Source organism: Cervus canadensis, chromosome 10 (assembly GCF_019320065.1).
Source record: "Cervus canadensis isolate Bull #8, Minnesota chromosome 10, ASM1932006v1, whole genome shotgun sequence".
In the NCBI taxonomy this organism is placed as follows: domain Eukaryota; kingdom Metazoa; phylum Chordata; class Mammalia; order Artiodactyla; family Cervidae; genus Cervus; species Cervus canadensis.
The window spans coordinates 30412830-30439928 of NC_057395.1; the positions used below are offsets into that span (position 1 = coordinate 30412830).

The 27099-nt window shown below is 44.5% G+C and overlaps 1 protein-coding gene across 3 annotated transcripts in view; it reads right to left on the bottom strand.

The window, feature by feature from the left end:
- The window catches only part of FRMD4A (FERM domain containing 4A), a 368918-nt gene that overhangs the window by 150520 nt on the left and 191299 nt on the right, over positions 1–27099 (bottom strand). For all 3 annotated transcript variants that reach the window (XM_043480351.1, XM_043480353.1, XM_043480352.1), the window contains exons 3-4: positions 24841–24935; positions 11875–11967 (exon numbers count right to left, since the gene is read on the bottom strand). In XM_043480351.1, the coding sequence (XP_043336286.1) occupies positions 11875–11967; positions 24841–24935 (188 nt within the window). The remainder of the gene's footprint in view (positions 1–11874; positions 11968–24840; positions 24936–27099) is intronic.

Here is a 27099-nt window from a genome sequence, read left to right on the forward strand (position 1 = left end):
GTCTGTAGCAGTCTCAGAGAAACTGGAAAGCTGCGCCCCTTTCACTCTCCTAATAACAAAGACTTAAAATGCGGTGGCAAATTCTACTTCTCAAAACAAAACACAGTTGTCTCTCTGTATTGGCAGGGGATTGGTTCCAGGATCCCATCCCCAAGGATATCCCTTGGATGCTCAAGTCTCTGATATAAAATGGTGCAGTACAGTCAGTACGTATCCCAGGGTTTTACATCTGATCCATGCATCTGGAGGACTGACTGCAAGTTAAATGTGATGTCATTTAAAAGTCTCCATCCCTTGTAAAAGGTTCTTGGCAATGGGTAGTCAGAATAGCAAAATCAGAAGGAAAGAAGGCAGACAGATGGAAGGGAAGGGAAAGGAAGGCAGGTGGGGGAGGGGAGGGTGACAAAGGCTCAGGGCTCTGGGGCAGGGGGTTGGGGGAGAGCAAAGCCAGATCAGCTGGGAGACTTGCACTACTGTGCTTAGTCGCTCAGTGTTTCCGACTGTAGCCCGCCAGGCTCCTCTGTCCATGGATTCTCTAGGCAAGAACACTAGAGTGGGTTGCCATGTCCTCTTCCAGGGGATCTCCCCAACCCAGGAATCGAACTGGGGTCTCCTGCATTGCAGGTGGATTCTTTACCAGCTGAGCTCCCAGGGAAGCCCAGGGACCTGCAAGCGTGGCCTATTACAAATCAATTCTGCCTCTATACCTGTGTCCAAGCTATTCCTCTCACCCCCAGAACAATCCTGCTGCAGATCCCAGCTCATTCCTGCTCCCTTCTGCCTTGCTCAGCCATGACATGTTTTCATTGACTCTGAGGACAGTCCCCATGGAGGATCTCCTCTCCTGGGCTCCGGTGACACCCTCTGCTTATTGTGGCCCCTGGTCCCATGATTCCCTGTTCCCTGAGAGGCCTTCTCACTAGGCTGCTGACTCCTTAAGGGCTGGGACCCAATCTCATTCATTTTTGCATTTCCAGCACTAATCCAGGACCTGGCACCAACATGCACAATTTTTAAAAAATTTATTTCTTTTTACATTCTTTTTTTTTTTTTTTAAAAACATTCTTTTCCATTATGGCTTATCACAGGACATTGAATATAGTTCCCTGTGCTATACAGTAGGACCTTGCTGTTTATCCATTCTAAATGTAACAATTTGTATCTGGGGTTGCCTGGTAGCTCAGACGGTCAAGAATCTACCTATAATGCAGGAGACCCAGGTTTGATTCCTGGGTTGGGAAGATCCCCAGGGGAAGGGAACGGTTACCCACTCCAGCATTCCTTTTTTTATATATAATTTAAAAAATTTCTGGCTGTGCTGGGTCTTCGCTGCTGCATGAGCTTTACTCTAGTTGCAAGAGCAGGGGCAACTCTCTAGTCGCAGCACGCAAGCTCCTCATTGCACTGGCTTCTCTTGTGGAGCAGGGGCTCTGGGGTGCGAGAGCTTCAGGAGTTGCTGCACCACACGGGCTCAGCAGTTGCAGCTCCTGCGCTCTGCACAGGCTCAGCAGTTCTGATACACTGGCTGAGCTACCCTGCAGCATGAGGGATCTTCCCAGACCAGGGATCGAACCTGTGCCTCCCGCACTGAGCCACCAGGGAAACCCTACTCCAGCACTCTTGCCTGGAGAATTCCACGGACAGAGGAGTCTGGCGGGCTACCAAACCCCAAGTCCAGTCCATCCCTCTCCCTCCCTCCCTGCCCCTTGGCAAACACAAGTCTGTCCTCTGTATCTTGTGAGTCTGTTTCTGTTTCATAGATAAGCTCCTTTTGTGTCATAGCTTAGATTTCACATAAAAGTGGTATCATATGGGACTTGTCTTCCTTTTTCTGAATTACTCCACATAGTGTGATAATCTCTAGTTTCATCCATATTACTGCAAATGGCATTATTTTGTTCTTTTTTATGGCTGAATAGTATTCCACTGCCTATATAACATGTAAGTTTCTATGAGTGAAAAACTCTGATTTTCAACTGTTCTCCTCTCCATACGCCACTGTTGGGAGTTCTTACTGAACAGTGAAATGAGTGACAAAGACATGCAGGAGGGAGAAAAAAAATAAATGATTTCCCAGACCATTTATAATGATTAGGGGTCCTTACAGTCCACACTCCACACCCAGCCCCTGCCCCTCTGCCCCTTCTCTCAGTGTGAACGTACAAAGCTGTTCACAGAGATATGCTGATGACTGAATAGCAGAGGCTTCTGGAATTTGCCAGTGAGTGACCTTAGTTCTGTAATAATTATGAACCTAAAGATGCTGGGTCTGAAATAACTTGATTTTCAAAACAATGCCTTATGTCTCGATCCCATTCATTTTAATGCTTGACAATTAAGGAGTGAAGACATTCTGTCCCACCCCCTCCCAATTTTTTCTTCAATAGCATATTAAGCAAAAACATTACAATTCCCTTTCCAGCTCTCTAATAATGGGGAACTGAAATTAGATAGCAAATTCTATGCCTTTTGAGGTAGTATTTGTTCTCTGGCTCACAAGAGACAGGAAGGTGGAGGAAATAACTATATTCTGAGGTGGAGGGGAAAAAAAATCACTTCCTTTTGACAGAAACTGGAAAGCAGTTTCCTGTTAACCTTTATCACCAAGAAACAGCTTGGGAAACCCAGTGAGTTCCAGGGCTGTCATATTATTCTTCTGTAATCCTGGATATTTAATTCATCCTGAACTTTCCATCTGTGCTAGGGAGCTGGTGAGTCAAAAGTGCCCAGAGGAAAACAAACCTCATACATCTCAATCCCATGCCCAGGCCCAGCACACACTTGGGGAGAAGAACTTCTAGGGAAATGGGAAAGGTTGACAGTGTCTGTTCAAAGTTGAGATCCCAGTTCTGTTCTTTTGGGCTTCCCTGGTGACTCAGATGGTAAAGAATTTGCCTGCAATGCAGGAGACTCGGGTTCAATCCCTGGGTTGGGAAGATCCCCTGGAGAAAGGAATGGCTACCCATTCCAGTATTCTTGCCTGGAAAACCCAATGGACAGAGAAGCCTGGCGAGCTACAGTCCATGGGGTGGCAGAGTCAGGCACGGCTGAACGGCTGAACGACTAACACTTAATCTGCTCTTTTGGTTTTTCCTGAGAGCCTTGTCAAAGGTCCTCCTTTGAGGCACTAGATGGCGATATTGCATTTGCTTACCTACCAGTGCGGAATGTCAGTGTTAAGAGTGGGTTCACACAAAAAAATTCCAGCTCTCTGGGTAAACCTAAGGATACGGATGATGTCTCTCATATTCAGAGGGTCTGTGTGGATGATTCCAAGTCTGATTTTGTATTAACAGAGGGGTCTGGATGCTTTGACATCTAGGGTCTTGCTTACCCTGTGGGCAATCCAAAGCCTACTACCTTTTTCGCCTGCCCCAGCGGAATTTCACACTCCAGGCTGCTATTCACCTCCCTTAATTATCTCAGAGCTAAGAACTGGTTAACTTGGGAGAGTCCACATACCCCCAGAGGCTGCTGAAGTTATTCAAACTAGCCCATCCTAAGCCTGCTTACCGCGCCTGATCGATTCCTGCAGAAACCACAGTAAAGGCTCTTGCCCATTGGTCCCTCACTCTGCTTCCTGGCTGAGCCTGGTGCTTCCTCATGCGCTTTACTCTGCTGGGAACCCTCTCCTCTTGGGAACCGACTAGCAATCTCTCTTTTCAATGTTAGTCATATCCTTATCTGTTGGCCCCAAGTCACCTGAATAATAATAAGGCCTACACTCTAAAATAGGTTCTTCATGGGAACTTCCCTGGTGGTTCCAATGCAGGGATGCAGGTTTGACCCCTGGTTGGAAACCTAAGATCCCACATGCTTTGGGGGCAACTAAGCCAGTGTACCACAACTAGAGAAACCCACATGCCATAACAAAGATCCCACATGCTGCAACTAAGACCCAATGCAGGCAAATAAGTAAATATTAAAAAAAAAAACAAAAAACCTAAGCTGATTCTTCAGCACATTTAATAGGCCTGAATCTTTTTCCTCATTCTCCCATGCTGTGCAGCTTGTGACATCTTAGTTCCCTGACCAGGGACTGAACCCAGGCCCCGGGCAGTGAAAGCACCGAGTCCTAACCACTGGACTGCCAGGGAATTCCCAGTAGGACTGAATCACAGGGCTTCTTTTTGAGTCAAAGGAAACAGTGCTCTGGGCCAAGGGTAAACCTGGCTCAGTACCACAACTGATGCCACACGCAAACTGACCCAGATGATGCTAATCCGAGGACATTTTATCAGATGGTCTGAAGTGGGAATACATATGTGCTATGCTATTACATGTCTGAGCGTATTAAATACTCAAGGCTCTGGAGCCTTGGGGAAGTCTGGTCTCCTTAACCTGTAGAAGCCTCAGGTGGCGGCAGACTGAACACCACCCTGCCGGATGACATCATCTAAGGGCTCCTACGGGCCCCCTCACTCCTCCTCTTCCCTCTCACATCCCCACTTGGCACTTGGGAATTACTGACTATTTACGGCAAGTGTTAATTAAATGGCCCAATGATTTCATTTCGTAATGAACACAAATGTCACATTTGGAATGCTGGCTTTTGGTAGCAAAAAGGAGTGATAGTAATGAGAAGGATAATTAATACTGCTGTGAGTTTCTGCAGCCAAGTATCTCTGATGTTGAGAATTTCAACAGTGCCGAGAATCCTAACTGGGACACCCAGTTGAGATCTAGTGAGTTCTGGTTAGCGGACACCTCCTTTTAGGTCCACACCATCGTTGTTACTGTGAGTGACGGGAAACAGCACTTGCTGTCTTAATCAGCCCGGAAAGACACCAACAGGCAGGTCGTGAACTCGGCTATAAAATCCCCCCTCCCAGATGACAGCTTCCTGGCATCTCCTTTCTTTTTTTTTTCTTCTCTGTAGCTCACTTTAGGTTATTGTTTGTGAAACTCTAGGTTTGAAGAGACACATATAATTTCTATTTATTTTCCTACAAACAGTGTCGATGACCAGAGCTCCAAGAAGGCTTGGCTGGAGAATACACAATGAAAGGAACACCCAGACATGGAGGAATTATCCTGAGCATAAACTCAAGTCCATTTAAAAAAAAAAAAAAAAAGAAGGGGACTTCCCTGGCGGTCCAGTGGTAAAGATTCTGTGCTTCCAACACAGGCATCATGGGTTTGATCCCTGATCAGGGATGAGATCCCACCTGTCTTGTGGTCAAAAAATAAAAACAAACAAACAAAAAACCAAAAAGGACAAAGCGACTTCTTTGGGTGAGTAGGCATATTTTTCCTTCTATTTTTTCTTGACCTATTTCTTTTTTTCCTTAATTGTGTTTGGTTGTTCTGGGTCTTTGTTGCTGTGTGTGGGCTTTCTCCAGTCGTGGCAAGTAGGGGCTCCTCTCCAGTCGCAGTGCATGGCTTCTCTTTGTGGTGGCTTCTCTTGTTGCAGAGCACAGTCTCTAGGCACATGGGCTTAGTTGCCCTGTGGCATGTTGGGACTTCCCGGACCAGGGATCAAACCAGTGTCCCCTGCACTGCAAGGCAAATTCTTAACTGCTGGACCACCAGGGAAACCCTCTTGACCTATTTCTTAAGCTTGACTGGTGGTCCCTACCAGAGGGTCACTGCTCTCAATTTGGGGAACTTGCCTCATGGCATTAAACAATGATCTTGTCATTAAATGTGATCTTTGTCAAACACTGAACACTGGGAAGCTTGTAGAGGATGTGTGAGGGGTCAGGGGATGGGAAGATGAAGCTGGAGAGGCATGCACAAGTCAAGTCACCCAGGACAAGCGAGGGCAGCCTTAGCACACTAATGCACTGGGGATCAAATGACAATCCTAGAAAGGTGCTTAGTAACAACATATAGAAGAGGGTGGGAGGGGCCAAGACCTGAAGCAGAGATGAACAAGGAGATTTCAGGACCAGCTGAGACTTATGAAGGTCCTAATTACAAGACAGGGGCATGTACATGGAGGGTAAAAATGAAAATGTTAGTTACTCAGTTGTGTCCGACTCTTTGTGACCCTGTGGACTGTAGCCCACCAGGCTCCTCTGTCCCTGCAGTTCTCCAGGTAAGAATACTGGAGTGGGTTGTGATTACATTCTCCACGGTATCTCCCCAACCCAGGGGTTGAACCTAGGTCTCCTGCATTGCAGACAGATTCTTAATTATCTGAGCCACCAGGGAAGCCCACGGAAGGTAAAGGATGGAGCTATTTAAGATATGTAGATAAGAGGAATTCACAGATAAGAGGGCAGAGAAGGGAACAGGTGGGAGAGAGCAGATGACATCCAGGCTGACTTTCAAGTTCCTGGCTTGAGGGGCTGAATGGGTGATGGTGTCCCCTGCAGAGATAAGGAGGCATCAAAGCAAGAAGTCCAGGTTTGGGGACAGAAAGATGATGATGTTATTCAATTCAGACAGGAGGGCAGAAAACCGCCTGTGCAATTTGGTGCCCAGAGATCTCCAGTTACCATGGAGCTGATAGAACCAGACACTGGACCCTTAGAGACTGAGGGATCAGTGGGACATGGGAAAAGGGGCAGCAAGCCCATCCTTCTGAACCTCTGCTATGAACAGAACGGGGCACAGGGGTGGGAACTGCAGGATGAGGCAAGTCAGGGAGGTATTTTCTTTTGTGAGGGTGAGAGTGCTGCGGATGTGGAGGGGAGGGGTCCGTGGAGAAGCAGCGGCTTAAGATAAACAGCAGAGACTGAGGGGAGTGAGCTCCCTGAGGTGGTGGGAGGGGCTGGAACTAGAAGGTATGTGGACCTGCCAGCCTCAGATGATGGAATGAGGGGTGTGTGTGTATAAGAGAGAGGGAGAGGGGGAGAGGGATGGAGGTGGGAGAAAGGGATCTTAGAAGTTGGGAGGTTTAATTTCTTCACTGATCAATTCTTAAATCCTCAAACAGCAACTACATCATACAAGCCCCCAGTGAATATTCATAAACCAATATCCAAACCCATAGATGATGGTGAGTACATAGCATGGAATTCACAAGTTAGAAAGCTGTTGACAACCCATAGTTGAAATGATAGGCTTTTAGCTCTTAATGTCCAGCAGTGATGCAGCTCAGAATGACAAAAAGGGACCAGCTGGACAGAGGAGTTTTCTCTGTAGAACAGGAGACAGCACAGCACAGGGCAGAACGTCTCCATATTGGAGGTCCCTGTTGTCAGGAGACGGCAAGTCCCTCTCAAGAGGGACTAATGGCACACATCTCTGCTTCCCTCTTTAAGACTACCCTACCATTTGCTAAGGTGGTTTCCAATGGGGCTGCCAAGCTTCGGGACTGCAGGTTGCGGTTGTCCCTGCAGGGGGCGCTCTGTCCATGGTGCTGACTCTGGCAGTCCCAGAGCAGCAAGGTCAGGTCTGGGAGGGCTGCCTCTCTCACTGCCCCTCTCACCCAGCACTGCAAATGGACACCAGGGCTGCAGAGGCGGCCAAGCGTGGAGCCGGAGATGGGTCAAGGCTGGTGATCTCGACTCAAGTCCTCTGGCCCTGCCTGCACAGGGGGCAATGGTGGGCTCTTTGATTAGCAATTTCGATGTCCCTTTTCATTTGTGAGAGGGAGTCTGCGTGGTACAGGGGGCAGGGCCCCAGGATGGGAGTCAGACCTGGCTGGGCAGATACAGTAACTTACTAGCCATGCTGGGGAGAGAATTTACCTAAACATCTTGGTTCCCCATCTCCTTATCTTGATTAGGAAAAACAACAGCTGCTTCAAGGACTGTTGCGAACTAATTCACCCATAGTGATGGACAGCTGCCTTCTCTCTGACCTTTTTCCTTTTTAGGTAATTACTAAGACCCTGATGTCACTGTGGCCATTCCTGGTCATTTGATTGATGAGAGTTGTAGGGATCAAGTCCCTTTGAGGCTAAATAACGGGTCAGTGATGGCAGGTTCTCAGCTCTCCTTCCTGTCACTCTGAGGCTATCTTGGCAGCTGAATGCCGCTTCACACCCTTGAAGGAAGTGAAAGTGAAAGTTGCTCAGTCCAACTCTTTGCGACCCCAGGGACTCTACAGTCCATGGACTTCTCCAGGCCAGAATACTGGAGTGGGTAGCCTATCCCTTCCCCAGCGGATCTTCCCGACCCAGGAATCGAACTGGGGTCTCCTGCATTGCAGGCAGATTCTTTACCAACTGAGCTATCAGAGGGAAAAGTTTATTTCCTGGCTTAGAGGATGAAACAGAATTCTGTGAGTTCCAATTCACATTATTTATTAATATATTTGGGTCTTATTTTTCCTAATCAGCTGAAAGGAGGCACTAATTCTGCCTTCACTAGATGTTCTGAATATGCACTGCAGTGGAAGAATATATAAATGCCAAGGAACGAGCTATGCTGGGTGGCAGCGCAAACACAGATCCTCGGTGACAAAGGGTTAAGATTTCTACTTGATGAGTTCCTAAATCTTGGCTTAAGGCAGCCAATCTCTCCCATGGTCTCTTTTATCAGGTGGTTTTCTTCTGCCTTTATTCTCCGATATGACTGTACACATGTTATACAGATGTAACATAGATGCTTAAAGGAAAGGAGAGTGGCAGTGAGGGGCTGGAGAGTCAGGATGCATGGGGAATGCACGGGTGATGGACCCCTGGCTTCTTGCTTAGAAAGCTCAGTATGGACACAAAGAGAAAGAGCCCAGCTGGACAGGATGTCTTTTAGAGACTCTGGTATACTCCAAGGTTTGGGTCTTTTATGAAGATAATTTGTCATACCACTCCTTTGGAAAAATATAGCCTGTAGCCATCCTCAGAAAGGCATGAAGTTATAAACTGGGAATTCTTCCCAGGCCAAAAATCAAGGTAAAAGCACAGAATTTATCCCTGAGGGAGAATCTGCCTCCTCTCTGGGATAAAACAAATGATCAGAGTTTTGATTTGTGCTGTTACAGCCAGCTGCAAAGTGGGGACTCAGGGAAGGAGGGGTTTCGGAAGACAGCACCCTCTGTGGCCAGTGCTAAGGAGACACCCACCCTGGGAGGCTGATGTAATCATTCAAGTGACAGAAGACAAGGGCCTGAGTTCAGGTAATAAAGAGGAGAGGGCAAGGCAGAGAAAGATTTTGTAAGTAGTAGCAGAGAATTAATGCCTGTAACAATTTGAGGGAAAGAAAAGGAGGACAGACTTTAAGATTTAAGCCTACTGACGTTGCTGGTTTTCAAGGTAGAGAAAAGGGGCCTTGAGTCTAAGAATGTGGGCAGTCTCTTGAAAGTGGCAAAAGTCAAGGGAACAGGGCCTACTCTGGTGGTCTGGTGGTTAAGAATCTGCCTTCCAGTGCAGGAGATGCCGGAGAAGGCAGCGGCACCCCACTCTAGTACTCTTGCCTGGAAAATCCCATGGAAGGAGGATCCTGGTAGGCTGCGGTCCATGGGGTTGCTGGGAGTCAGACATGACTGAACGACTTCACTTTCACTTTTCACTTTCATGCATTGGAGAAGGAAACGGCAACCCACTCCAGTATTCTTGCCTGGAGAATCTCAGGGACGGGGGAGCCTGGTGGGCTGCCATCTATGGGGTCGCACAGAGTCAGACACGACTGAACCAACTTAGCAGCAGCAGCAGCAGCAGGAGATGCAGGTTCAATCTCTGATTAGGGAATTAAGATCCCACATGACTCAGGGCAGCTAAGCCTGTGCCACAACTAGAGAAACCCTTGGGCCACAACAAAGACCCAACATAGCCAAAATAAAATTAAAAAAAAAAGTCAAGGGAATAGACTCTTTGAGAACCTTAAGCAGGCAGCACAGGCCTGCTGACACCTTTATTTTAGCCCAGTGTAGTTAAATAAATTAACTAAGGTAAATTTTGAATTTATAGAATCATAAGATTTTTAAAAAAGGGCTTCCCTGATGGTTCAGATGGTAAAGAATCTGCCTACAATGCAGGAGACCCAGGTTTGATTCCTGGGTTTGGAAGATCCCCTGGAGAAGGGAATGGCTAACCACTCTAGTAGTCTTGCCTGGGAAATCCCACGGACAGAGGAGTCCATAGGGTCACAAAGAGTTGGACATGACTGATAGACTAACACTTTCACTTTCAAGACCAAAAAAAAAAAAAAAAAAGATTTAAGACTAAACTCTCGCATCTGGAAGGGGCAAAGAAAGGATCCTCCCCTAGAGAATCCAGCAGGAATATGATCCTGCTACCCACAGGTTGATTTTAGCCTCATAAGATCCTTTTAGGACTTTTGATCTCTAGAACTTCTGATATCCAGAACTGTAAGACAATAAACTGTGTTTTAGCAAAAAACAAGCAAAAAAAAAAAAAAAAAGGTTAAAGCCTATAATAAATGGATAACAATGTCACATTTGATGTGATCACAGAAGGTCTGGGGAGGTGGGTGGGAAGATGATGAATTTGGCTTTGGACCTGTTGAGTTTGACCTCCATAGGCGGCCAAAAAGTAACCAGAAATAGAAACCTGAGGCTCTCCAGAAAGACCTGCTGGTAGGATGAGCTACAGGAAGCTCTGCCTTGTGTTTCTGTGGGGTATCCATCACTAAATGTGATTTTGGAGAGATTTTCCCAGTGAGCATTTGGGGAGATGCCTGCTTCAGCAAACCAAGAAAACACATGTCCTTGGGCCTTCAGTCAGCCCGTCGCCAGGCTGGTTGCACTGGTCTACCTTGGCAGTCCTCTGTGTATCTGGTTCCAGGGAGGGACATCAGCCTGGAGAGATTTGGATGTGTTGGCATGCAGATCCTCGAGTGCAAACACTGCAACCAGGCAATCTCATGCTGTCCCAAGCTTTTCTCCAAAGCTTCGTTCCCCAAACCCACAAATAACTCAGCTCATAACAAACACTTGAAAAAATAGCTAATAGGCAACCAGCCCAGTGTTTCTCTTCTTGACTAATGCTGGCAAAAAAAAAAACACCAAGAAGAAGGGGGGCCAGGTACATGTCAAGTGTATGGATGTGTTCCCCTCTGATTATGAGTTCATGAACTGCTTAAATATAAGCAAGTCTCCCTTGATGCCGCCACCCCTCCTGGTGCTACTGTTCCTCTTTGCTTTATAGAATGACTTTTCCATTCTATGCCTTGAGTGAAAGGGTTGGTGTGCATTTTAAGACTGAAGCATTTGAACCCAAACACCTCTACAGCTATGCAGCAGAAATAGCCTGGTGCTCAACAGACAGGGTACTCAGAGACCTGCTGGGTCTGGGAGCTCAGATTCAGATCTGTTTCACATGATTTACATCAGTACTTTGCACTTGAGCCCCTGACGTGATCCCCGCTCTGGCTTCACACAACGTTTTGCAAGCCCAAGTGATAAGTCTGGTTGTCTTCATTAGATTGTTGCAAACATTAAATGTAAGAAGCATATAGTTCTCTGCAGTCACAAAATAAAACTTCTTACACAAAATTAATGGACAGAAAATTCCTACTGTTTCTGAAATATTATTATACCTTAGCTTCCCATACTGGGAAATGCATTTATCTGTGGTTTGTTGCTGAGTTGCAACTATTCCTACCTGGGATAAAGCGCACAGGTTTCAAGAAGCCAAGCGGCACTAGCGGCAGAAAGAAATACACAGACTTTTGTTGTGTGGCTTCAAACACCAACAAAGGAATCCCCAGGTTTGTGTTATTCTCAGAGACTCAGTTTCCTTTGAGATATATGCCCTCTTCCCCTCGCCCCCACCCAAAAAGCAAAACCAAAAAGGTTTTACCTTCATTCAACACAAGCATCCTAGTGCCAGAGCAAAAACATGTATGTTCAAGCCTCACACACTCACGCCCTGTGTTTACATGGAACTCTATACCATGACCTCTACTCCTGGCAGCGAACCAAGATAAACTTGAGTTCCCCTTTCTTTGATTGCTCTACCCTCCTGGGCTTTTCTGACAAAGGGGGAAAAAAAGCAAAAGGGTGGATACCCAATGTTCATACCTGACACAAAAGTATAAAACCACTGGTCCCGACTTTTTGGGGAAGTCATGTTCCAAGACTCTTCGATCTAGCTGAAGCCAGTTCAAGTGTCCCCTGTGGAAAAGAGAGACCAGTGGATTAGACCTTTGGGTTTTGCCAAAGTTGCTTGGGATGAAGGTCTATGTCTGCATATATGGCACATGCTGGAGCACAGAGAAACGTGGACCTCTGCTTCACTCTTCCCTCTTAAGTTCTATAATTTGCAGACACCAAAGGAAATATTGGAGAAATATTGCGTCAGCAGGAGATACCGTGTAACAATCAAAGTTGGGGATTTGAGACCCGCAGTCCATTTCCTCGATAGCACTGAAATGAAAAGGCAATCATTCTCTCTTTTTTTTTTTGTCCTGAATTCCCTGACCACCACAGGAAAGAAAGACAGTCTTTTCTGTCACAGGCCTCCAAACACACTTTAGAAACATGTTGGCAATCTTCAGCATATCTTGCTGGAAGCAGATTGGGTACAAAGTGAGTCAGAGACAATTTCTTTAAAAATGAAGCATACACCTAGCACACGACCCAGCCTTTCCACTCCTAGCAATTTACCCAAGAGAAATGAAAGCAGACTTCCATACAATGACTTTCACACACAGATGTTCATGTTATTTGTAATAGCTCGAAACTTGAAACAACCCCAATGCTGATCACAGGGGAATGGAACAATTACGATATAGAAAGGAATACTACTCAGTGACAAAGACAATGAGCTATTAATACACAGAGCAACAAAGATGAATCTCAAAATAATTATCCTGAGTGGGAGAAGCCAGACAAACAGAGTACAGATTGTATGATACCATTTATAGAAAACTCTAGAAAGTACAAACTAATCTGCGGCGACAGAAAGCAGATTGGTGGTTGCCAGGGGTGCGTGATGGGGGGGACAGTGTGTGTGTGTGGTGGGGGATGAGCAAACCTTTGGGTGTGATGGAGATGTTCATTATCTTGAAGGTGGTGATGGCTTCTTGAGTGCAGACATATCAACACTCAGGAAATTGTAAACTTTAATTGTGTAGTTTACTGCATGTCAATTTTACCTCATTAAAGCTATTTTAAAAAGTGAACGATGGAAATACTTGATGATATGCAAATGGGGTCACTTCTGCATTTATTTTTTCCTTCCCTTCCTCCCTCCATAAATATTAATTGAGCATCTTCTCCAGATAAGGGTCTGGAGATGTAGCAGTAAGCAAAATTAACACAGTCCCTTTACCCCTGATGCTTATATTCTTGTCAGGAGACAGGAACTCAGCAATTATTTTCACAATTAATTCTGCAATTACTAATAGTATTAGGACCTGTAAGGACCCAATCTAGTCTGGGGGTCCAAGAAATGCTGCTTGATGTTTGATTGAGATTTGAAGAATGACAGGAGGAAAGCAAAGAGGAAGAGGAAATAACATTCCAAGCAGCAAGGCCAGTGTGTGCAAAGGCCCTGAGGTGGAGAGAAAAACCTGGCACCATGGTATCAAGTGAACAGAAAGGGATGAGGCTAGAGAGTGGGGACCAGGGTCTTGGTGCCAAGTTGAGGAGCTTGGTCTTTGAAGAGCAAGACAGAATCACAGAACAAGGGTGAGCAAAGGGATCCACCTTGTCCCTTTCCTCTCCTCTCCTTCCCCAGTCTCAGCCCATCATTCAGAAGGGCTGAGTCCCATCATCTCTGTGACTCAGTAAGCCCATGCTGAACAGACACTATTGCACAACATTTCTTCGGGGCCTGATGCTGTGTAACACTGGTGTTTATAATGTATACACCCATGTGAAAGGCTGTGCTTACTGAACAAAAGCTGTTGCATCATTGTATTAAAAGGTTTGCTCCTCCAAGCCTCCAAAGAATGAAAGCTGGAGGCTTTCCATCTCCATTTTGAGATGTCTTTCAAACCACACCTTCTGCACACAAAAATAAACAAACCCCTCTTTCAACTAAGCCCAAGCCCATGGCTCCAGAGATGAGGATGAGGGCTGCCTCAAAAGAGTGTCCATTGGAGGAACTCTGGCCTCTTTCTCCTCCAGGCATTTTCATCTAGACAAAACATTTTTTTTTATTAACTTTATCTTTCATGTTTAAAGCAGTTTCTCAATTCTGAGTATAAGGGTTAAAAAAAAAAGAATGGAAAAAAGTTCTCTGTGCAAAACAATTGGACCGGCATCTTCCAGAAAGGCAGGATAAATTTTTCTTCGAAAGAACATGGGATCTGGAAACAGAAGGCCTCAATGCCATCATTGTCTCTGGTCAGACCTGAAATGTTGACAATGCCCTGTAGGGATCATGTTGTTTTAAACCTCTGTGCCTTAACTCATGCTTTTCCCTCTGCCTAGAATGCCCTTCTTCCTCTTCACTGCCCAGTGACGTCTGGCCCATCCTTCAAGACACAGCTCTCCTGTGTCTTCTCTGGGAAGCCTTCCCTGGTACCCCTTCCTCACACCACACACCAGTCCGGGCTGTGGGTCCTCCTCTGGACTCTCACAGCACCCATCCTGGGCATAGCTCTGCTGCTGCCCTTCCCGAAGTCCATGGAACTTACTCTGTGTATACACTTTTCCTCAACAGACTTTCTACATACGAAAAACACAGATCTACTCCCTCAGGTAACAGCATGTGCATTTTTGATTAACTGGAAGGTAAGACAAACAGACCTCATTATCAAGGTGTAATAACCCACAGACTCCCCCCACCCCCACTTCGACCTCTGAAAATGTCAAACATCTTCCAGGATCCTCTCTTTGTGCTCAGCTCTTGCAAACATGTCATATGCATGCTCACCCCAGGACTTCGATCATTTGGTTTCTCTTCCTTGGAACATTCTCTCCATCCTCTTTATCTGAATGCTAGCCACTATTCAAGGCCAAGTTCAAATCTTACTTTTAGTGAAGGCTTCTGATTGCCTAAGTCTGGGTTTTCCTTCCAATGTCTCCAGAGGTTCTGGTTTGTGTCATCTGCAAGGCATTTAACATAGCCTAGTGTAATTAGTTATCTAAAAAATAGGACCTGTTTCTACAGCTCAGTTGTAAGATTTCAACATTAAAACAGAATCATCCCTAGAACACAGTATAGCACTTGGCAAATATTACGGACGTCAAAGTGCTTGCTCACTGGTTAGATGACTACCTCTTAAAGAAGCTGAGGTGTGCCCTGATCTTAACTTACAAAAGTGACTGAGAGACAACCATGAGAGGTCAAGGCCACTGAAGGGAAAGTTTAATGTTCCTCATGGTTTCCTGGAAATGAGAGGCACCCACCCCATGCAGGGTCATGAGAAGAAGCTCCAGCGTTGTTCATGAGGCAGAAAGGAATATGGAGGACACAGGAAGAGACTTCACTGGGGTTTTCATGGAAAAGGCATGGGGGACAGCTTAGGACTGGCTAGCCTGAACAGTTCTGGTGGACCTTGAGTCTTAAGAGTTATCCCTGGTTCTCTGGTAATTGGCTCTGGGGTGATTAAGGATGGGAGGAGGAGTACTGGCTTGGGGTTTGGGAGTTGCTTAAAGGAGGTGGTTCAGAGTGTGGCCTCAGGGTCACAGAACTTTGGCTGTTAGTTTGGGATGGAATGGAAACAATTTTAGCTGTTAGTTTGGCCCTGTAATTAATGATCCCAAACAAATACAGAATCAATAAAAACTCAGAACAGAAATTCATCCAATGACCGTGCAGGTTTAAACTTTAATCTTTTGCCTTGCAATAACTCCTGATAAAGAATCTGGTGAGACTAACCTTTTCCAGAATCTTTCAAGAGAGAGATTAGAATGGTGCACAGCAGTTTTCCTATGGTCCCAAATGCAAGGAATAAGGAGGAATTGAGATGGAATGTTCTACCTGTGCCCTGAGGATCCATCAATGGGTCAGCCTTGAGAAATTCTCATTCCACCCAAGGGCACCACATTTCTAACCACTCAGAGTGCTGGGGATTTGACCTGGGGGCCGTAATTCACTTGGTGGAGAACCTGAAAGCGGGAACCCTTTGAGGAAATACAGACATGGTTGTTACTAGGGTACTACTCTGCGGGGTTTGCTCATTGCCCATCTTCTTCATCCATGTTAATGGAGAACAAACAGGTAGATGGATCCCATTTCCCTAGGTAATTTCATTGCCCACGCTAAACTTTTTTTAAAAGAACATTAAAGGGACGAATTCCTTGGTTCCCAGCCATGTATTAGTTCAGCATTGATCAAACCATGAAATGACTAGATTAAGAAAATGGTCAAAAAGCAGAAAGAACAAGGAGGCCAGAATTCCCCCGTAACTGAATAGTTGGCCTTGGAGGGAAAATGAACTTCCTCCCCCTACTTCCTCTACTAAGATTCCTCAACCCCAGTTCTGCAAGGAATAATAGCACACACACACACACACACACACACACACAAGCAGGGTTCTGAAATCCTTGGGGAGGGCTCTTCCTGCACCTGGAGTCCTGCGACCCTTCCACTTTATGTGCCTATAAAATCTCTTCACTACAAAGGTGCTATGAAAGGAAAGACTGAGGCACCAGTGACCCACCCTGGGTCCCTGAGGATAACTGCCCAATAGCTGGGCCAAAGCTAAGGGATGGGTTAAAAAGGAAACTGTAAATCTCATTTCTGAGGACACCACTTTCCATGCATTAAAATAATTTCTGCTGACTGCGTTGGGTTCAAGGTGACATTTCCTACACCCAAGAATCAAGGATTCCTCACTGTCCGTGATTTTTTTTTCCTTACATAACACCTCTTGTTCCCAACATCAGGTCTCTTCCTCAAATCTTGTTTTTCTTTTCTTTAAGCTTAGGTAGGATGGGAAGCAAAGAGCAGAAGAAGCATTTTTTCTATACAGTTTAACTAAGAGACGCCTGATAGCTTGGGTTTCATTATCTCATTGATTTTTCATTTGAGAATTCACATCAGTACATTGGCCTATAACAAAGCAAAAAAAAAAAAAAAAAGTCCCAGCAGACGCTCACAGTATTTTTGTCATTGCTTGACTGATAACTATCTTTAAAGCTGAGCAAGATAACACCTATTTGGTTTATGGAGGCAATAGGTCAAACTGTTGGGTCAGTAATAAATATGCAATTGCTTCTAGGCAACAGAAATTGGATGCATTTATTTAACAGATTGCTTTTAGCTTCTCCATACAATACAAATAGATTTCTGGTCCACACAATGGCACCCTCAATAGAGAAGGCCTTAAAGGGAGCTTTGTTTGTAAAGAATCACTGGAGTAGAGGTGTGTGATAAGTGTATCTGAACCCAACACGATCTTGAACCCCAGGGGAGAATGAGACTTGGTGCCTTTTAGAGGTTTTTATTGTAGACAGCTGATTCTTAGGGAATGTGCTTCCAAAAAATGTCAAAGCAAGAAGATGAAGTTTTTTCAGGTATCATTAGATGGAAAGGCTAGGTTTGAAGTTCTTCAAAAGGAAGATTTCTGTGCTTCAGTACTTCTTTAGGGTCAGAAGTACGTGTGCTCAGCAAGGACAGCTAGGAATACTGGTTTAGCTAGACTCCCTCAAAGAGTGGCTTTCAAGAGAGAGAGAGAGAGAGAGAGAGAGAGAGAGAGTGTGTGTGTGTGTGTGTGTGTGTGTGTGTGTCTACAAGAAAGAGACACACACAGATGAAGTTTAAGAGAAACAATATATAGGGAGCCTGAATGACTAAATCATGGGTTATTTTGTCCATCTGAATTTATGCCTTCAATTTTTTTATTACACACAGAGGGACTGTGTGCTCTACAATGTCCTCTGAAGGCTACTCAAAATTTTCTTTTCTAGCATCTCCTACCTATATCTTAAATATTTACTGTCTAAACTAAAAATACAAGCTCTCCAAGGGGTCACAGGCCAGTTACTTCTGTATCTCCAGGATCAGTAGTGGATGCTTAATAAACATTTGCGGAGAAGCGAATACATTGACTTTAGATAAGCCCCATAGATCAATATTGCTGTTGGTTCCGCGACTGCCCTCCACGTCTGGACGCTGCTCCTGCCATAACTAAACAATCTCTGTATCCAATGAGAATTCACCTAGGCCGGGGCCTGGGCTCCCCTGTACCACCGGGCTTTGGGAGGAAAAGGTCAAGAGAAAGATTGGATTCCTAAGACCCCTTCTGGTTGCCTCATTTTTTTTCTCTTAGCTGCACACAGGAAGAGTTCTGCTAAAGCCCTTTTCTGGTTCATGAACAGAAGGTCCTGTTGTTTGCCACGGCGTCTGAAGGTCTCAGCGGGCTGCCTCCGAGGGGGTAATGAACGCTGAATGCCGCGTTCCCAGAAGCAGCTATTACAACCCGGGCACCGAGGTTGTAGCCATTGATTTTCTCCTCGGTCGCATGGTACAGAGCATTTAATGAATGGAAATCCCAAACCTATTTCCAAATAAATTACATTCCCAGGGCTGCAACTTGTGGTGGTTTCTTCTGCAATTGGAAAACTGCTTTTCTGCTTTTTTAAATTGCACATCAGCTTGTGACTGGGGATGCTCATCCACTAGATCCTTTTCACATGTCTCAGTCCATGCTGGTCCTGGCTCCAGTCAAGGGACACAGGACTCAAAGATGCTGCTGAACCGAGGGTTCTCCCCATTGTCCTGGCATTGGGTCTACAGATGCAATTCCAGTGTGATATGGGTATTTAATAATCCAGATAAATCACACTCCCTTATCAGTACCTATCCATGGCTCAATTAATTAAGACACAGCATGATGTTTTTAAAAAAATCCTTAATCGGTTCTTCAACTTAGATTCTGGCTTCAGAGTGCCTGTGAACCTTCTAAAATTTAAGCACTAAGTTATTCTGTGTGTAAACAATTGTGGGGGTGAGGGAATGTAACTTCTTAAATTTCACAGGGGTCTGTGATTAAATAAGAGGTTAAGAACTATTCATTTTCCTAGTTGGTATGTGAGAATACACTGGAACTGTACATAGCTTTGAAAAATGTGCAACAATGGCTTAACTGAGTTTTGTATCTTTTCCCTTCAACTTTCTAAATACTTCTTAAAGTGTTGTTACACAGATATTCATTTACAGCATTTGACAAACAATCCTTAAAATTTATGACAGGAAATTAAAATTTAAATATGTTATAATTAATCATGAGTTCACCTTGAGGGGTATTTGACCATTTCTGCTAAATAGCCTAAAAGCCATTCAGTTATTGCTGTTGATGGTGGGATCCTCTGTCAATTTTTTTATTTTAAGAATGGAAAACTTTGGTGTTACAGGTGTTTGCCTGTGCCAATATTCCGTAATAACCTACATCAGAAAAGAATTTGAAAAAGAATAGATGTATCTATATATATAACTGAATTACTTTGCTGAATTACATTGTAAATCAACTATAGTCCAATATAAAATAAATCAACTAAAGTCCAATATAAAATAAAATTTTTTTTAAATTAAAAACTTGGGTGTTATCCATGTTTGCCTATGTACAAACTCATTGAACTGTACACTTTAAGTATGTGCTGTGCTTGCTTAGTCGTGTTCCACTCTTTCTGATGCTTTGTACTGTAGTCCGCTGGACTCCTCTGTCCGTGGGATTTTTCTGGCAAGAACGATGCAGTGGGTTGCCATTGTCCTCCCCCAGGGGCTCTTCCCAACCCAGGGGTCAAACCTGAGTCCTCCGTGGCTCCTGCACTGCAGGTGGATTCTTTACCTGCTGAGCCACAGGGGAAGCCTTAAATATGTGCAGTTTTGTATGTCAATTTCACTTCAATAAGGTTTTTTTCTTTTTTTTTTTTAAAGAAACCCAAATAGAGGAAAAATTATGACTGAGAATAGATCAGATAACTAAAAATAGGGCTTTACGGATTTAAATTATACCATCAGAACCATGACCTCTGAAAAAAATCAGCCTGGGTGTTGAAACAGCAGTGGGAATATTTCAAAAATAACATACAAAAATAACTTTGCTTAAATGATGAACATTAGTGTTTGATACATGAAAATCTCAGTTAGTCTATTTGCACTCTAGGAAACACAAAATCTGAAGTTCTGAGTGCGTTCTAAACAGTTAGGTTTCCAGAATCTGGAATGGGGAAGAGTTTATAACTTTGCAGGCTCGTGGCATGAGTCCTGATGGGCCCCAAATATTCAAAGTTAGAATGAACTCAGCTTCTCTTCCTGGATCTGAAGGGAGTGGGCAGAGACAACTTACACCAGCATCCCTCTGCTCTACAACAGTGGTTTTCAAACTGGCTATACACAAGAATCAACTGGAGAGCTTTCAAAAATCCTCCTGCTTGGGCCACACCCTGACCAATTAAATCAGAACTTCTGGGGGCAGGGCCCAGACACTGGCATTTTATAAAGTGTCCAAGGTGAATCCACTGTGGAGTCAAGGTTGAGGACCATGTCAGTAGCAAAAACATTAATTATTTTAAGATCCGATTTATACTAGGACTTCCCTGGTGGCACAGTGGATGAGAACCTGTCTGGCGACACAGGTGACAAGGGTTTGATTCCTGATCCGGGAAGATTCCAAATGCCACGGAGCAACTACACCCAAACACCGCATCTACTGAGCCCGTGTGCTGCAACTACTGAAGCCCATGTGCCTGGAGCCTGTGCTCCAAAACATGAGACGCCACCTCAACGAGAAGCCTGAGCACAGAAACAAAAAGTGTAGCCTCTGCTTGCTGCAACTAAAGACTGCATGGGGCAATGAAAACCCAGCACAAACAAAAATATATAAATAAAATTATATTTAAAAAAAGACTTACACTAGGCTCTTACTTGGCTTCAGAACATTTTAAAGACTGCTAAAATGTCATAGTTTGCATGGATCACCACACTTCAGATACTCACAGATAACCATCTATGGACACCTCAGAGATAAACTGGGTGATTGCTTCTAGACCACCAAAATAAAGTGAATGTCACAAAAATGAGAGCCACATGGATTTTTTGGTTTCCCAGTGCATATAAAAGTTATATTTACACTATACAGTAGTCTATTAACTCTGCAGTAGCACTGTCTAAGAAATCAAGGTACATAATTTAATTAAATATACTTTATGGCTAAAAAATGCTAACACTCATCTGAGCCTTCTGTGAGCTGTAATCTTTTTTACAAGAGTAACATCAAAGATCACTGATCACAGAAAACCATAAAAAATACAGTAAAAATGAAGAAGCTTGAAGTATTGTGAGAATTACCAGACCATATGACAGAGACACAAGATGAGCAGATGCTGTTGGAAAAATGGCACTGACCGGCTGGCTCCATGAAGGGTTACCACACAGACCTTCAGTCTGTAAAAAACACAGTGTCTGTGAAGTGCAATAAAAGAAACCATGAAAAACCAAAGTTCACCTGGATATCTTTTTATTTGTGCAGAGTTGTTAAAAATAAAAGGGGCTAAATGCACTTGAATCAGAAACAGAAAAAGATAATCAGTGGGAAAGTGGTGAAATTTGAATAAAGTCTGTAGTTCAGTTACTAACAGTATCAATACCAAGGTTAATGTCTTAGTTTTGATACTCATCACATGGTATTTATGATATTCACATTAGGGGAAGCTGGGTGAGGGGTATATGAGAACTCTGTACTGTCTGTGCAGCTTTTCTGTATAACTATTTATTTCTACATAAAACTTTTAAAAATTGAATTTAAAAAAAAAACAGAAGATAGACCTAGTACTAATCCTGCATTGATTAACTAATGATAGGAAATATCCCTGGACACAGAGTCTGGCACTGTGGCCTTGGACACTATTAATGAATGCAACTTAGGGGTGAAGGGAACTTAGAGAATCTTCCAGTTTCGTCTACATTCTGTTTCATATTTCTTTTCTCCATGCCCATCCAGATCCTACAAAATGTCATCAACAGCAGTTCACAATGAAAGACTCACTGACTATACATATTGTACTATTAGGAATTACAACACTGCTGGCAATTCCTAACACTAGTGCAGTATTTTATAGCTTATAGCACTTTTTCCTTCTTCTTTTTGGCTGTACCATGCAGCATGAGGGACCTTAAGTTCCCTAACAAGGGATGGAAATGGTGCCCCCTGCACTGGGAGAGTGGAGTCTTAACCACTGAACTGACTGGGAAGTCCCAACAGCACTTTCTAAGTCTTGTTTTGATCTGAATTAGGAAAAAGGCAAATGCATGGGGTATGCCATGGATTGCAATAAAGGACGAAAGTTCAACTGCATTTTATTATAAAATACCCAGTATAGTACCTGCAGAAATCACACACACACAAACACAATACACACGCACAATTTGAAAATCCAGTTATTAAATGATCTGGCATTACTGTCTAGCAGTGCCCAGTGTGAGACCAGGGGCCGGATAGAAGACAAGGATAGTGGTTACCGACATATTATCACCACCCTAGACGCTTCCCTGATGGCTCAGATGGTAAAGAAACTACCTGCAATGCGGGAGACCTGGGTTCGAGCCCTAGGTCAGGAAGATCCGTTGGATTAGGGCATGGCAACCCACTCCAGTATTCTTGCCTTGGGAATTCCATGGACAGAGGAGCCTGGCGGGCTACAGTCCATGGAGTCACAAAGAGTTGTACATGACTGAGCAACTAAGCAGACCGCACAGACCAAGCCTCACCCACAGGCACCATTCTGTGGTCACAGCTTTCATTCATTCCTTTCCCACCAAGAAAAGGAGAAAAGGTCAGATGACCAAAGAGGCCATGAGCCAACGCCTTGGCCCCAGGTGTGGTCAGCCCTTGACTGACAATGCCCTGAGTCAACGGCCACCCCTGCCTTCCCTTTGTTCTGTCTCCTCATCCTGGTCTCTTGGAGGCCGGTTCCTGACTTCCTAGGGGCCCCTGATACTCACTGTTCCCTGGTGAGTCAGGCCCATCTGCCATCTCTTTTCCAGGAACTGTCTGCCAGCTGCAAAGTCTTGTCCACTGATTTCGGCTGGCTGTCCGCCACGTCTACAATCGCCAGGGGAGCCCTCCCACCCACACCCAGGTGAAGAGGTTGGTGGTGGCCACTCTTCCTCTGGACGGTGCCAGAAGATGGTTCATATCCTCATTATCACCCCCACCCTCCCCCACAAGGCTCTCCAGCTGCCAGTTCACAGTCCAGGGAGAGGGACCCTTCCCTTCAGGCTGCGTGCCTCCAGCCTGCATGCACGTGCACACACACAGACACAGGGACACACACACAGACACACACACACTTTCCCCACCAGCCCAGGGGGCCAGGAGAGTCAAGACCTGGAACAGACAGGCGTATACACACACACAGGCACACAGACACACTTTCCCCACCAGCCCAGGGAGCCTGGGGCAGACAGGCTCCATTCGATGGGACAGGTGGGTGGTGCTGCGTGGTTTTCCTGCTTCCATCTCTCCTGGGAACAGAGCAACTTTCTCCCTGACGTTCATTTCTTCCTGGCTGGTGCCATTAGGGCTGTGATCTGAAACCTTTGGCAGGTGTATTTTTTCCTCCTGGGCCCAGGACAATAAGCTCGTTCTCTGACTTGTTTATCCAAAAGGGAAGTCAAATTGAGACCCATCTTGAGTTCACTGGCTCTCTGAGAAGAGGAAACGTACTTGGGAAATGTGAACAATGGGATATGACAAATCGAAACTGTGGTTTCCTTCTAATTAGTGAAAAATGTCTGGGTACCAGTTCAGAGGGTTACAGAGGTTTTCAGGAGAAAGGGTAGAAAACAACTACATTCATGAAAGTGGTTATTCTCCATGTATATTTGTACATTTGTCTTAAAGAATTTTTAAAATTTACTTTGCTGGCTCTTTCCCATCACAGCCCTCCGGGTCACAGCCCTGTTTACGAGGTCCCACCCACAGGCACAGTGATCCTTCTAGACCAGGCGCAAGCAGTCCTGTCTCCCTTCTGGCTCAGTTCTCCGAGGCTCCAGGACCAGGGGCAGCCTGTTCCTCCTGACTTTCTGGAGCCAGGTGTGACTCTGCCCCCAATACTGCTCACGCTGCCACCTGAAAGGTTGCTAATTTAGAGGGTTGATAATCTGCCCAGTTTGCCCCAGACAGTCCCAACATACACCCTCTTTTACCCACAGGGTCCTGATATGGATGATAAATGCTGCGGCCGCCCCATCCATCTGCAGCTCCCGGAGGGTCCTCGCACATGTGCACCTGATCATCTCTCCCACTGACCAGTATGGATGCCTCCAGTCCTCGCTCCTGAGCCCAGCCTGCTTCAGTGGGACCTGCCTCCCTGAGTCATCTTGTCCAGATGCTAACCTAACCCTAATCTATTAATGTTTTAGGACATCATCTCTGTAATTCTAAGGATCTGGAGGAGCATGTGTGCAAGTGTGTGTGTATGCACAGAGGAGCAAAAACTGTAAAACATTTGCTTAGAACAGTGTATCGAGGAATTTGGGAAGGTGTACACCATACTCTTTTATTAACAATATATTAAGAAGGAAATTGAAATTTTAGTAAAGATACTCCTTCCTTGTGTTGCAAAACACCATTTTAGAGAGCCAAATTGAAAGATCACTGAACACAAATGTACTTTTCATCAGATGAGCAGTCTGAATTTTCCATTTTTATAGTCTACTTCATCGTTGACAGTGAAACTGCACAGATACTCTTCATTTTGAATTTATCATCGCACTGACTTCCTGTTACTGTTATTCCAACACTAAAAAGAAATGCTGCATTTCCAGACGTTTTCGTTTAACTCTAACAGAAAACAAACCCAGACAAATCTACTTTTTTAAAAAAAGAAACATTTTAGTTCTGAACACGCACCGGCTTGATTATAAGAACTAGTTTACCTAATAATTTCATAATATGAGCATCACCCTAATTATATCCTTTGGCTGTTCCAGGCATGATCACAAGGCCTTTGAAATTCAAATGATGAACTTGGACTGACCCTGAACCGCGAGACCTAAGTGGCCTGCAGCAGCCTTCACTGCGGACAGTTGAGACAGTGCAATTTCGGGTTCCATATTTTCCCTTCTCTGAACACATGGGTACTTACGTCTCATCCGTGAAGGCAATTCCAAAGTATTCCTTCTCCTTCAGGTTGAAGTGAGAGGCCACGAGGTCAAGCAGCTCCTTGGCCAAAAGCTTGGGCTGGAGAGAGAACAAAGTGGAAGAGTAAGTGATGAGAGATTCCATTTCCTGAAACATGCAATCTCAGTCTCATATGTCCTGAAGGGAATGTCTCAAAGTTCAAGAACATCCATACACATGGTTTTTATAAAACCCAAGGAGTTGACAATGAGGACAGGGCCATCAGTGGACTGAGACCTTCTGACTTGTTTACTGGTATTTTATCAACAAATGGTACTTGCTCACTGACAAGGCTGTCAGACCTCACAGCTCTCCTCCCCCACACAGGAGAACATTTTATACTGAGTTGACAGGAAGATATCTTATTTTAAATATATATATATATATATATACATACATATACATGAAAGTGAAGTCGCCCAGTCATGTCCGACTGTTTGCGACACCAGGGACTGTAGCCTACCAGGCTCCTCCATCCAAGGGATTTTCCAGGCAAGAGTACTGGAGTGGGTTGCCATTTCCTTCTCCAGGAGATCTTCTGGACTCAGGGGTTGAACCCGGGCCTCCCGCATTGTAGGCAGACGCTTTACCATCTGAGCCACCAGGGAAGCCCCTTATATAAATACATAGTCATACATACGTAATGGGCCACCCTGGTGGCTCAGATGGTAAAGAATTTGCCTGCCATGCAGGAGACATGGGTTCAATCCCTGGGTCGGGAAGATCCTTTGGAGAAGGAAATGGCTGCCCACTCCAGCATTCTTCCTGGGAAATCCCATGGACTTGAGGAGCCTGGCAGGCTACAGTTCATGGGGTTGCAAAGAGCCAGACAAGACTAAGCAACTAACACTAACATATGTAACATAAATATGCTGTGACATACATCAAATATATATTGTATAACACAAATGTTATATAATACTACAATATAGTAATACTGTAATTAATATAGAATGTGAAGATAGATATATTGGTTTGGCCAATAAGTTCATTTTGATTTTCCCATAAGATATAATGGAAAAACTTGAACTTTGTAGCCAACCTCATATATATATATGTGTGTGTGTGTGTGTGTATGTATATATATATATATATGTATGTATGTATGTATGTATGTATGTATATATATATATATATTTACCATGCACTTATATAGTATTTGCTATGTGCTAGGGCCTGTTTCAAGCACTTTACAAACACCAGCTTCTTTAACCCTCATCACAACTCTATAAGGTGGTTCTATTATTAATTCCATTGTATGGGGAGGAAACAGGTGCCCAAAGATTAAACATCTCTCTTTAAGTATTGGGGTTGAGATTTGAACCCTGGTTCCAGAGACTACCCTTGACTACTCTATGCGTGGGGGTGTGTGTGTGTGTGTTGGTTGCTCAGTCGTGTCTGACTCTTTGCGACCCCATGCACTATAGCCCACCAGCCTTCTCTGTCCATGGAATTCTCCAGGCAAGAATACTGGGGTTAAGTTGCCATTTCCTTCTCCAGAGGATCTTCCCAGCCCCGGGATCAAACCAGCGTCTCCTGCATTGGCAGGCAGATTCTTTACCATCTGAGCCACTCGGGAAGCCCAGATCATTTTCTACACTCCCATAATTTAAAATTCAAACAATAAAAGTAGCTTCCTGCCAGAAATGTTAACATTAAGGCCAAAGGAACTTAAGAATAGTTATTTAAGAATAAACCAAAAATCTGCCTTTCCAAGAATATTTTTATCCAAGAATATTTTTATCATGAACACTTTCCTGAAGATCTCTGCCAATCTAAAGGAGTATGAAATCACTGTAGCTGTTTGCATTGTCAATACATCCATCACTCTGGCCTATCACTGTTGAGATGACTACAGACTACCAGGCTCATATTTTATTTTCTTGGGCTCTAAAATCACTGTGGACAGTGACTGCAGTCATGAAACTAAAAGGCGCTTGCTCTTTGGAAAAAAAGCTATGACAAATATAGAGAGCATATTAAAAAGCACAGACCTCTCTTTGCTGACAAAGGTTCATATAGTCAAAGCTCTGGTTTTCCCAGTAGTCATGTATAGATGTGAGAGTTGGACCATAAAGAAGGCTGAACACCAAAGAATTGATGCTTTTGAACTGTGGTGCTGGAGAAGACTTTTGAGAGCCCCTTGAACAGCAAGGAGATCAAACCAGCCATCCTAAAGGAAATAAACCCTGAATATTCATTGGAAGGACTGATGCTAAAGCTC